This window comes from Sipha flava, unplaced genomic scaffold, assembly GCF_003268045.1.
Source record: "Sipha flava isolate LNK unplaced genomic scaffold, YSA_version1 174_pilon_pilon, whole genome shotgun sequence".
NCBI classification, from domain to species: Eukaryota; Metazoa; Arthropoda; class Insecta; order Hemiptera; family Aphididae; genus Sipha; species Sipha flava.
The window spans coordinates 1,041,287-1,054,605 of NW_020272000.1; the positions used below are offsets into that span (position 1 = coordinate 1,041,287).

At 27.8% G+C, this 13,319-nt stretch overlaps 2 protein-coding genes across 5 annotated transcripts in view; one reads left to right on the plus strand and one right to left on the minus strand.

The window, feature by feature from the left end:
- Window positions 1-1,286: 1,286 nt before the first annotated feature.
- LOC112680155 (E3 ubiquitin-protein ligase LRSAM1-like) lies at window positions 1,287-7,446 on the plus strand. 4 transcript variants are annotated; one of them, XM_025550168.1, is made up of 12 exons: window positions 1,287-1,315; window positions 2,478-2,506; window positions 3,579-3,670; window positions 3,822-3,851; window positions 3,922-4,020; window positions 4,610-4,718; window positions 5,148-5,283; window positions 5,657-5,903; window positions 5,968-6,084; window positions 6,518-6,709; window positions 6,778-6,924; window positions 7,269-7,446. In XM_025550168.1, the coding sequence occupies exons 1-12, from the start codon at window positions 1,302-1,304 to the stop codon at window positions 7,392-7,394; spliced, it is 1,338 nt and encodes a 445-aa protein (XP_025405953.1). In that variant the 5' UTR covers window positions 1,287-1,301; the 3' UTR covers window positions 7,395-7,446. The 4 variants fall into 4 exon arrangements, with proteins under 4 accessions (XP_025405953.1, XP_025405956.1, XP_025405952.1 ...); XM_025550171.1 differs by lacking the exon at window positions 2,478-2,506 and having other exon boundaries at window positions 1,291-1,315; XM_025550167.1 differs by lacking the exons at window positions 1,287-1,315; window positions 2,478-2,506 and adding an exon at window positions 2,157-2,268.
- A 148-nt stretch (window positions 7,447-7,594) lies between these two features.
- The window catches only part of LOC112680126 (DNA polymerase epsilon subunit 3), a 77,099-nt gene continuing 71,374 nt past the window's right edge, over window positions 7,595-13,319 (minus strand). The window contains exons 2-3 of the mRNA XM_025550128.1: window positions 10,579-11,294; window positions 7,595-7,743 (exon numbers count right to left, since the gene is read on the minus strand). Coding sequence (XP_025405913.1) covers window positions 7,616-7,743; window positions 10,579-10,849 — 399 coding nt within the window. The 5' untranslated portion in view covers window positions 10,850-11,294 and the 3' untranslated portion in view covers window positions 7,595-7,615. The remainder of the gene's footprint in view (window positions 7,744-10,578; window positions 11,295-13,319) is intronic.

Genomic DNA, 13,319 nt, shown 5'->3' on the forward strand with positions numbered 1-13,319 from the left:
CTTGGTATACTGTTTCCAGTTTGCTCGCCTAAAATTCCAGCGAGGTTTGGGAATTGACCGGACCATTGGTATTTGCAAGCCGTATTTTATAATTACTGGTCTGTGTTGGCTGTGGGGGAAGTCTCTCATTACCTGCCGTGTGGCCATTGTATTGTCAATGAGTGACGCCCTTGAGACTAAGCTTAGGTCCGGAGTATATTCTTTTTGCTATCTGTCTGAAAAGAACGTTCCTTTATCCTTTGAGCTGTATACAAGATGTAGATTATTCAATGTGATCCATTCGTCTAGAGCATCTCCGTTACTGTCATTGCCGTCGTATCCCCATGCTGTGCTATGGCTATTAAAATCACCTATATATATTGCTGGGTGTTTCAATACTTTTATAGGAGGGCTACTCCAGGTTTCATTAGGGGGTTTATATATGTTTGCAATGTTGACTTCATTTATTCTGGTAACTAAGATAAAAATGTTCTCTGAGACTGATTTCTATATAGTCTCCACATCATCTAAGTCTTCCTTCACGTACGTTGCAATACCATATTGTTTGTGATTGATTGAGCCGAGTAATACATATCCTGGTATAAATCCTCGTTTCTTTAGGTCCTTGTCGTCTACTGTGTGTGTTTCTTGTAATGCGATAACATCAACTCGTTCATCGTTCATAAGTTTACTCAATACCTCGCACTTATCTCTCGATATACCTTCGATATTGAAGTGGCACACCGTAAGGTTAGCCCCAATATCACGCGTCAGTTGGTCCTTAAAAGGACCGTTTATATTTGTCATCTCAGTATCAAGATAGTGATTACTCTATGTGTTTGATGAGCTGGGTATCAGTGCCTATGTGGTGGTATTAGCTATGCTATTATGGGTGCTTCTACTTGTTAGGTTTCGGCGTGTATAATAGCATATGCAGGGAGGGCCACGAGCAGACTACCACCATCCTCCCCACATTTCAGTAAATACGTATAGACATACAATGCGAGATCATAGTTTAGGTATATTCGTACATGTGAGGGAATTTACAATAAAGATAAAAGTATGATTTAAAATAAAATTATCTTCTTCTTAGTGATGGAAAGTTTGTCTGGTATCAGTGATATTAAATAATAAATAACGTACGGATCATCACAATCGGAATCTAATCGGATATTTACCATGCACCTATAATCTGTATATTTGACAACCTTGCTTAGAAGCAAAAATAATTTAGCACACGTAATCGTACACCTAAAAAGGTACCGTTGATAAGGACCGCGCGCAATCGTATTGCAGCCTTACAATGTACCTACTAATTCTAAATGAATGATTGTTGGTAAGTACAATTTTAAGATAGGTTTTTGAATTAATAAAATATGTTACCCAAAACTGACTTCAATTATTTATAGTCTAAAAACAATAAATCTAATTAAATTTGCACTTTTATTTGCAATAATTAAAATTCCAACATTTATGGTTAATCGTTTGAAAATTTTTTAGTTAGTACAAATTAGTCAGTTAGATAAATTTCATAATTCTTTAAGTTCCTAACCAAATTAGCATTTGAGGAAAAAAAATAATTTAGATAATAGTTAATTAATTTCAGTGACTTTGTTGAAATAAATACAAAAATAATTGAGAATTATCGTGCCCAAAAATATAAGGTTTGTAGTGTAGTACAATAGTTTTTTGGCGGGTGGCATTTTGCCGGATTATGAAGATGGCAGTGCATTTTTTAACTAGTTAACTATACGACATAAATGTCGCCCAGTGATTATACTCTTTCGACAATATTTTGAATGATTGGGCGAAATAATGCGAAACAAACATGTAATAATATAGTCGTACTATGGTATTACATTGACTATTTTAAGAAAAACATTTTTTGTCGTCCAGTGAAAATTCCTTATAAAATGCACTGGAAGATGGTGTATTTTCGGGTGGCTTTTTTTTCGTGGTTCGCAACATACCTAGCGACTGCAAAATAACTGACTTACGACCCCTGTTAAATCAATAAGATAATCGATAATGCAGCGATTTCGCAAATCAAAATACTGCACGTAGTTCTAGTTCTTTTATTTAAAATACTTTTCCTTATACTTTTAATAATTAAAAATGTTATATTTTTATGAAAATTTTTTTCTTTAATAACTATTAGTTGAAATGATTTTTCAAGATATTGCATTATGAATGAAATTGCTTTAGATGTAATTATGAATTTACCTCTACTAACAGAAGTTGTCGAAGTTAAATTGTTGCTGTATTCGTGCTCTAACCGATTTTTTACAAGTAATTTAAAACAATTTTAACATACAATGTTTAATTATACTTCTTACGCTATAACCCACCGATATAATCTTAAATGTCTTTGACAAAATAACTTAAATTATCATTATCAATCATCACATATAAAATAATTTCTGATTAAAAAATCATTTAAATAATAATTATATCAAATTGGATTATGAATTTGAAAAATTGTTACTGAATTTTTTTAGGTCTTATCACTCTAGAAGAATTCACTATGGTATGTAGTAGTTCTGTGGTAATCATAGAGTAATTACTCTGTGGTGGTAGTGCTCTTTTATGGTTTTATACTATTGATAAGCAGCGGTGATTATTAATTCAAGGCCTTGAGTGATGATCATAAATCTTGTACACAATATTTTCTTATCGCTTTTGGTTATCAATTTTTAAATATTTAAGTTTTTATTTTTATTTAAAATTTTTTTATCAATTTATTGTCATTAGTTATTGCTCACAATTGCACAAATATTGTAAGGCGTAATATCATTTAAAATGTATAAATTAATATGTATTATTTTTATTAAATTTAACATTTATTATTGTAATACCTAAAATAGTGATTATATTTTGACACTAATGATTATTGTCAGTAATTAAAACTCCAAGTAGAAATGAATATATTTTATTCTAGACATTTTTACAAGAAAAATGAGCTTTTTTTCTATATGTGAGTATTTAATAATTATATGGAATCTATATAATTAATTTTATTATTTCAATTTAAATCATTGTTTTCATTGTTGTGAAATGTAATGAAATAGTTGTAAAATATTATTTTCTTAGCAATTTTAAATAAATAACTGAAAATTCATCTATTTCCATTGTATTAGGTCTTTTTTTTGTTATTGTTTTGTCTCTGTAATGTATCATCTTATTCAATTACTATCTTCTAAGAAAATAGGTACTATATGTATAAACTTGGATATTTCAAAAACTAAATAATAGTAAGTATTGGAATCTTAAACATGTAAAATAACTGATATCTTTAAGCAGTTTCATTTCAATATTAATTATTATTTTTTTATTTTAAAAAAGGTACCTACATCAAACAGTTTTTTATTATAACAGTATTAGAATATAATTTATACATGTTTAAACATATGTCATATTTTCTTTTATAATTGTATTAATATTGTAGATTGTATTATATTTATATACTTACAATATAGCTTACAAATAATAGTAAATTATTATAAAAATTTGGTTTTATATTTTATAGTATATATGTCTGTAATTTAGTACATAAAGTAAATTTTTATCCAATACTAACATTTACCATCATATATTGACAGTTTATAAAAACAATAAGACTTCTTCAAGTGCACAAAATAAAAAATCAAATAATATATTATCAAAAATGATTGACCAAGATGCAATATTACAGGTAAATTATACTTTAAAGATTAAAGCTTTATATTATAATTTAATAAATATTTTATAAATTAATTGTATAGTATATTCATTCTATGTTTATCATACACATTGTGTATATTAAATATTATTAATTAATGATACATTTTTTTTTTATTTAATAGGAAAAATTGGCAAAATTAGAGGAACAAAAAGTCTGTAACAATTATTTTGAATAACTATATATTATTATGTTTAATTAAATTTATTAATAATTATTTATAGCATTTAAGAAAACTTAATCTTCTTGAAGATGAAAAGAATATGAAAGAGTGTGAAGAAAATAAAATTCGTCATTATCAGAAGGAAAATAATAATGATAAAGTAAGTTACTTACTATCTTATACATAATTATAGTGTTGATATTTGTCTATACTGGTGTATTTATTCAATATTTTTTAAATAAATATATAATTTAAAAATATCCACAAAGTTGTAAGCCAGCATAAACGTTCATGTTGGATTTCTTATTTAAATTCTGTAGAATAATGTGAAATATATTATTTAAATTTTAAATCAATACATTTTCTAGAAATTAAAACTAAAAATAATGATTCAAAATATAAATCCAATTGTTCAAACATATTAAGATTTTCTGATTTCTGTGTATTAAACCTTGTGGCCCTATTCATTTTGCTACAATATATTCTGTATTGCTTGAATTTTAAAATAATAATGATTTAGAATTTAAATAGTATTGTTAGCTGTTAAAAATACAGATATTCATATGATTTTATGAATACTCAACAAAAAAACCAAAAAATGTATGTCAGAAAATAAAATGATTTTGATTCCTTTCTTTATAGTATTAAATTAAGCACACATAAACATTTTGACAATTTCATATTTAACATAACTGATTTTAGGGTAATTAGTAATTTAATTATTATACATTTTTTTTATTTTTATTTAGACCATTCAATTTTTGTTAACTGATGAAGAAAATACTGATCAATTAGTGTCTTCAATTCAAAAAAATAATTTACAAAAACAGGAAAAATTTTTATGTCATTTAATAGAAGGTATTATTATTATTTATAGTAATTTTGTTTAAGTCTACTTGCAGAAGGTACTAAAGGCTGCTAAATTCAGAGATAAAGCTACATGTTATGTATATTGAAATAAATGCTTTAAAAGTAGTGGAAAAGTATAAACAATTTAAATAAATGTAAAGGCATCATTTATTATATATATATTTTTTTTTTACATTTTTTTATAATTATTATTGTTGAAAATGTGCTTAACTCTTAGGTTATTATACATTATGATTAATGGAAAAAATTGGTTTTAAAATGTACTTTCATATGTTTTTACATTTCTAAAGTAAATTTTTATATATTGTTGTATACTACCTATTTGAAGCATTTTATAACTATGTTTTAAGATATGACCTCTTGTAGACAAAATGAATAAAACTTTTTACTCATACATAATTGGTACATTTGTTTTAGTTGAAAAAACATCAAAAGAGTTAATAAAAAATACACTTAACTTAAATGAATCATTTGAAATGGATTATAATGAAAAATATAGTAAATGTGATTTAATTAAAAATACTAAAAACAATGATAAGTTAAAGTTAAAAAAGTAAGTAATTATTCTTTGTTACTTTTTTAAATTCTGTGATAGTTCTTGTTGTATAATTATATGATAAAAATGTATTAATATTATTAAATATTGAGTAATAATTACTTCTTTTGTATTATATCACTATATTTTTATTAAATCAATGCATGTCGTTTATGGCTATAAAATTATTTACTGTATACTTTAAGGTAGGATAACAAATTTGTTTATATATATATATATTGATATATATATATATATATATATATATTGATATATATATATTGACATTCTCAAAGAAGAAAATGTCTGATGAAATAATTATTATATAAATTATAATAAAGTTTCTTTATTCTTTAGACATTATATTAAAGCTTTTATATATATTATACAGAGAGAACAAAGAATTTACATTAAGACTTGAACAAATAATTGAAAAAGCCAATTTGCAACGTTATGTACTTGTGAATAATGAATCAAAAAGTGATTCATCTGAAATGGAAAGATTAACCAATCTTCTTAACACAAGTAATTGTTATCGCCAAGTTTCAAAAGAACATTTAAAATCAATGTATAATCAGCTCAAATATTTGACTACTGCTGAACTGCATAAGCGAAATTGTCAGCTCAATAAACAAATAGTATGGACAATTATTTACTACGTTTTTTAAAATAAAATATAGTGACAGAGAGCTTTTCTTACAGAATGATTTATCTACTGAACGAATTACATTAACTCAATTACTTGTTGATTTTATTGATAAAAAAAAGCTTAACCAAAAGTATTTGATACAAAAATTAGAAGCCCAACAATTTGAATTTGTGAGTATTATATTAAATATGTCAGTAATGGTATCAATAAATCCCTTTTATATCCTTTTTCTATTTGATCAGATTTTATAAATATAGCTATTTACATGTTCTTTGTTCTGTTTCATTATGATAAGTTAGTAACTCAGTGATTCAAACATTGGAAAGAACTATAAAAAAAAAAAATCATATAATAAACATTCTTTGTTTCTGATTCTATTTTCATTTCTTATAATTATTAATACATATACAAGAATATAAGTGTACAATTGACTTAAATAATTAATGAATAAATAAAAAATTAATCATATGGTTTTTTAAAAATATGAACTCATTTATAATACTTAATTCATTTCTTGAATACATTATTCTTATAACCATAAATTATATTTGAATAATAATTAAACCATGTTACCTTATATTTATTTATATTTATTTTATGTAGGATACTACTATAAAATGGTTATCACAGTATTCAAAACTAGTCAATGATATGCCATCAGAGTTGACATTTTCTAAAAATTCTATAAATCCAACATTATTACACAGAGTGTGTACAATGGGTGGAAGTCATCTTCTGTTATTTATTTTGGAGAATGAACTAAAATTACCATTGACCAAAGAATATTTGATTAATGTAAATATTATTTTATTATTTATTTTTAATTACACTTGTAAAAATTGTAAAAAAAATGCATTTAATAGATGGGTATTCATAGCTGCAAAGATCAAGAAATATTAATTAATTCACTAAATTATTTTTCAACACCAACTGCTCCTCCTGAAAATATGTTTACACCATCAGCTCCATTTTTAGATGAGCTTGAATGTATTGTTTGTATGGAAAAACAAGTAATAATTTTATATTTTATTAAAATGTTTTATTTTAAAATAAATTTTCATTATGTAATTATGTATATTGCATAATGTATCTTTTTAATGTATAATTTTTTTAATTATACTATTATAAAAAACAAAATTATTTGAAAGGTTTATTATTATAATATAAACACATATTAAATGTGGAAGTTAAAATATATTTAATGATTATCTTCAGATGTATTTACAGAACATATATAAAACATTTTTCTTTATAATAATATGAACAAAAAAAATGTATTTTTTATGTCAATAATTATTCCTTTAGTTTTATTATAAAAAAAAATATTAAATCGTTTTTTTTTTTTTTTTTTTAGTTTGATGTTTTGTTTATACCTTGTGGACACTTATGTTGCTGCTGGAAGTGCTCAGAAAAATTAACATTATGTCCCATGTGCAGAACTTTAATTTCGAAAAAAGTTGATATTAAAAATATAAATTGATTATTATCACTTTTGGTTTTATATAGCTTTTAATATCTATTTTCTTATAACATTTTTAATTATTAGTTTAACTTAAACATAATGATTTTTTATATTTTTTATTACAAGTAATTACTAAATTGTGTTAAAAATATTACAAATTATTTTTTTTTATTATTCTAAAAATAATTAATAATTAATATAATAATAATTAATGAAATATACTTAAAAAAAAAAAAAAATCAAAGTTCTATTATATCGTTATCAGTATCATCATCAACCAGGTCAATAATATCATCTGTAGCATCTATATTTTTATTTGGAGTCGGCTTTTTGGTATCTTTCTTTTGTTGTTTTGTAGATTTGAAATCTAAAAGAAAATAATCAACGAATACAATATTATATAAATAAATATAAAATTGTGATTATGAATGGCAAAAAAATATATTGTAATATGTCTGTAGAATAATGAACACAACATAAGTTTAAATAAATAAATACTTTTCTTCTAAATATAATTTAACATAAAATATTCCCTAAAACTACTTACTTATTAATCTGTTAGGTATGTACTTAAGTTATTTTTAAAAAATAAGAATAAAAATAAATTTTAATATTAAATACCTATATTAATATATTAATGATTATTTTTATATTAGGATTTAGTAATATATAAGGATTTGTAGATACTAATAGCAACATAATTACTGGAGATGTTTAAATCCACCCAATTTTGTATTTTTTTTTTTTATTCTACAAAACATTTTGATAACCTTTTTTTTACACATGCCATGTCAAAGAACCAGAGCCATGTTAAAGGAAATAGGGTTGCCCCCAGACATTTTTTGGTCCTTGGGGCTATAAAAAGTACAATTATAATGGTGAAGCATCTTAATTTTAAAACAAAACTAAGGCTTTTGAAAGTTATTTATCCTTTTCTCCCCTTTATATTGCCTAACCACTAATACAAGTTATTATACCATAATAATAATATTAATTGAAGGGAAAACCATTTTAAAGTTTTATATAAGATCTGTTTAAACCACTATAAGGAATTGTAGGGTGTACCAGAAAAACCTTACTGATTTATGAAACTAATAAAAACCAAATCAAATCAAATATCAAAGAATCGTTTTACTTATAAATTTTACATATAATTCCATTTTATTTTAATTATTTTTAAACCCTACATCACTTAAGTGGTGGTCCTCATTTTTAATACATTGATTGAGCATTTTTCAGTAGTTTTCAATGATTCTACAGGTCATTTTAAATGAAATGGCAGTAACTTCCTGGGTTATTACCTCCTTTAGGGTTTTCACAGTTTGAGGATATTGGTACACTTGGCTTTTGAGACTGCCTCAGAGGAAAAAATTGCATGGGCTTAAATCTGGTGAAAGTGGTAGTCACCCATTGTCACCAGATAATGAGACAATATGCCCATGAACATTTCTTGCAGAGTATCCAATCCACTGTGTGTGTGATTACTTGTTGAATCTTGTTGGAACAAAAATAAAAGAAGAATGGACAAGAGAATGTGTAGTTTCGTCCCCAAAGTGTGGAAGCCCCGAAGGAGGTAATAACCCAAGAAGTTGCTGCCATTTTGCTTATTAAAAACTACCAAAAAAGCTTAATTGATGTATTGAAAATGAGAGCAGCCCCTATGTGATGTCATTTTTATAAATAAATAAAATAAAACTGCATCATATGTATCAGTGGCGTATATAGGGGGTGCCTAGGGGCTACAGCCTCCTTCCCCCCGAAATGTTTTAAAAAACTTAAAAATTATTTTAAACGTGTATTATATTTTAATGATGCTTTAAGCTTATTTAGAATTTGTGTTAAATGTCAAATCATTTTGAGACATTCTTTAAATGAAGTATAGATAAGTACCTACTGCATCTTGTTAGTAATTCTTAGATAGCAGTGATAATTTAACTCTGTCCATAGTAGCCCCTCTTGAAAATATTTTCTGTATACGCCACTGATATGTACAATTTAAAAATAAAACATTTCTTTTTATGTTTGACTTGATTTGGTATCTATGAGTTTCACAAATCAGGAAGATTTTTCTGCTTTACCCTGTATATGTATACTCTATAATGTATTACAGAACTGATATGATTTTTTAAGTTATAGTTGTTTAATTTTTTGTGATATGGCTAATGGATGAAAAATAATAATGCTATAGAGTGTCTCAAAAAAAAAAAAAAAATGCAGGATTTAAATCTGCTATAAATTAAATTAATTTATTTTAAAAAAACATAAAAAATATATTATTCTTTTCAGGAAAAGTTAAGGTTTAACAGTGAAAAACAATATCGGCCATATGACCCTTCCTACTAGCCTTATAGGCGATTATTCTTTCCATAAAATGTACCATCACTGGATAATACATTGCTCCATCAAGTTCATTGAAGACATGACGAATTTCTTGCTTAAATTCCAAGACAACTTTTTTCTAGTAAACTCGTGACTTAGTGTATCCCTATAAGAAAAAATCATACGGCGTCAAGTTGCAAAATCGAGGAGGATAGCTTTAGATTAGTCTGTCCAGAAACTTCTCACGCAGCAAAGTGATTGTTTCTCTTGAAGTGTGACAAGTTGAAACCAAACATTATTTATGTTCATTTGGTCTAAATTAAGTCAAATAAAATTACTGGTCAGCAGATATTTTTCTATGGTTACAACAAGATAGTGCAACTTGATATACTTCAAGAGAAACAATCCCTTTGTTGCTTGAGAAGTTCCCGTACAGACTAATCTTGTTGCGTGGCCAAATCTACCCACCTCAATATTCCAACTTGACGCTATGTGATTTTTTCATAAAGGGATACACTAAGTCATAAGTTTATCAGAACAAAGTTTGAAATATCTTGGAACTTAAGCAAGAAATTTGTCGTGTCCTCAATGAACTTGATGGGGCAATGTATTATCCAGTGATGGTACATTTTATGGAAAGAATAATCACCTATAGGGTTGGTAGGAAAGGTCATATGCCCAATATTGTTTTTCACTATTAAACCTTAACTTCTCCTATTGAAAATGATATATTTATTATATTTTTTTAAAAGAAATAAATTTAATTTAAAGCAGATTTAAATCCTGTGTTCTTTTTGAAACTTCCTATATAATAATACAACAATGTGTTAATACATGTACAAATAATGATGCAATTGCACAATATCCTAATATGGTCATATACCTTCTAAAAGTTGTTGTAAAGGCTCAATCAGACAGTCAAAGTCTACTTGAGACAATGCTTCCAGCACATCTTGGGCACTGATGGTCTTCTTGTTCCTACTGGTGGCTATGGTGGTCGCCTGATTACTTACGTACAATATGAACACGGATGCTGCTCGGGCCAGGGCGGTTTTAGCTTCTTTCGAAACAATGGTGTTGGACGGTAATACTTCTTTGGCGATACGGGTGATCGCGGTTACCGGTAAATTCAAGTCTTCCAAACGTTCAGCCATGGCGGATTCTACGCAATCGCACAATTCGGTAAAATACGCAACTGTTGAAACCGTTGGACAAGATTAGAAACACGTTTGCGATGTACGTTTTATTCCGCAAATGTTTTTACGGTGTAGTTTCAGTAGTATTCTTATTGATTACGAAAAGTCGTTTCGATTACCCGGGAACGATGAAAACTATTTGATTTCACGTGATAACATGTCGTGGTTAACTACAGACTTCTATACTACACTAGATAAGGAACTTGTATATTATTTATATTGTTATCAGTGAAGATCACGTAGCAGCTTGCCGCCATTTTGTCGGTTGGCATTATACAATTTTATTTATATAACAAATGCATTTTACATGTAGTCAAAAACTTCTTGAATAAAATCTGGCTCAGCATTAACAGAAGATGTCCAGCTAGTGATTGACAGTGGATCTGGCAAGCTTAAAATTGAACTATAAAATAAAGTTAAAAAACTTCAAATTAATTTATTGAAATAATTAAAAATACACATTTTATTATCGGCAGTAATTATAAGCACGCGGAGAATAGTAATGCAATGTTAAAACAAATTCTTTCATTTGATGTGTATACTGCCTACAAGTAGTTTTACCATTATTTGTGCATTCATTTTTAAATAAATCTAGTATTAAACTTTAAGCATTTAAAATAAATAAGCTGCTTAAAATACACGTCGTGCACAAGCCATGGAATTTGCTGCATTTCATTACAGCAGTGAAATGGATTACAGTGAACATGGTCTTATTGGTGGAATGACGGTGAGATGTATACATTGTGCTGCAGCCAAATTTCCAGGTGAAACGGCTGGCATGTGTTGTACTAATGGCAAAGTGAAATTGCCAGCATTCGAATCTCCACCTGATCTACTGCACTCATTGATTTTTGGAACATCACCGACGTCCAAGCATTTTTTGTCCCACATTCAAGAATATAATACGCCATTTCAAATGACTTCTTTTGGTGCGACAAAAGTTATAAGAGACAGTTTTATGCCGACGTTCAAGGTAATTATTTCATACGGAATATCTTTCAAAAAATGCAACCTGACCAGCAATTATTTTGATATTTTCACGAATTCTGATCCAATATCAAATTGTATTTCTCATATGTTACAGATTCAAGCCCAGATTTATCATAGAGCTGGTTCATTATTGCCATTCTCTGACACTGAACCTCAATTTTTGCAAATCTATTTTGTTGGGAATAGCAATGATGAATTGAATCGGCGTTGTACAATTGCTCCAAGTGCAAGGCGTCAAATTATTTTGGACCTGCAAATTTTTTTCCATCAACACAATGAATTAGTTCAATTGTTCAAAACCGCTCTTGATCTTATGCCATCCGATAATCATAGGATAGTAATAAGAGCCGACAAAACGCCTTTTGGAGAGCATACAAGACGCTTCAATGCACCAACCATTGATGAAGTGGCCATTGTAATTGTTGGAGAGCAGTTTCTATCTCGCGATATTGTGCTACACCGAAGAAATGAGCAATTGCAGCGTGTATCAGAGCTTCATCGCAGCTATGATGCATTACAGTATCCATTATTGCACTAGAAAGGTGACGACGGCTATCATATCAATATACCAATGATAGATCCACGAACCGGTAACATATTCATATGAATTGAAAATGTATTCATTTTAAAACAATCAGACATTTAAATTTTCTATCATTGTATTTATTACAGGTCGCGACATACCAGGCAAGACAGTTAGTGCGATGAACTATTACTCATACAGATTCATGGTTCGTCCACAAGAAGACAACTTTATTTTGAGGTGTGGCAAACTATTTCATCAATATGCTGTGGACATGTATGCGAAGATTGAATCAGAACGTCTCAATTACCTTAGATTCAATCAAGCGGCATTGCGATCGGAAGAGTACATACACTTACAAGATACAATAGTGAATGATGGCGATGTCAATAATATTGGACGTTTAACAATATTATCAGCGACTTACATTGGCAGTCCGCGTCACATGCATAAATATACACAAGATGCAATGTCGTACGTTCGAAAATACGGCTGCCCTGACCTCTTCATAACATTCACATGCAATCCTAGTAGAATGACATAAAAATTAATTTATTTGAAGGTCAGACACCAACATACCGCCACGATATAACAGCACGTGTATTTCGACAGAAATTGAAAGCGTTGATTGATTTGATTATCAAATTGCGAGTATTTGGAGAGGTGCGTTGCTGGATGTACTCGATCGAATGGCAAAAGAGAGGGCTTCCGCATGCACATATATTGATATAGCTGGTACGTAAAATAACACCGGATCAAATTGATAGCATTATATCAGCTGAAATTCCAGATGAAATTACTGATCCTGAATTATTTGAAGTTATCAAGAAAAATATGATTCACGGTCCTTGTGGTGCACTCAATTTGAATTCTCCATGCATGATCGATGGAAAATGTTTAAAACGGTACCTAAGA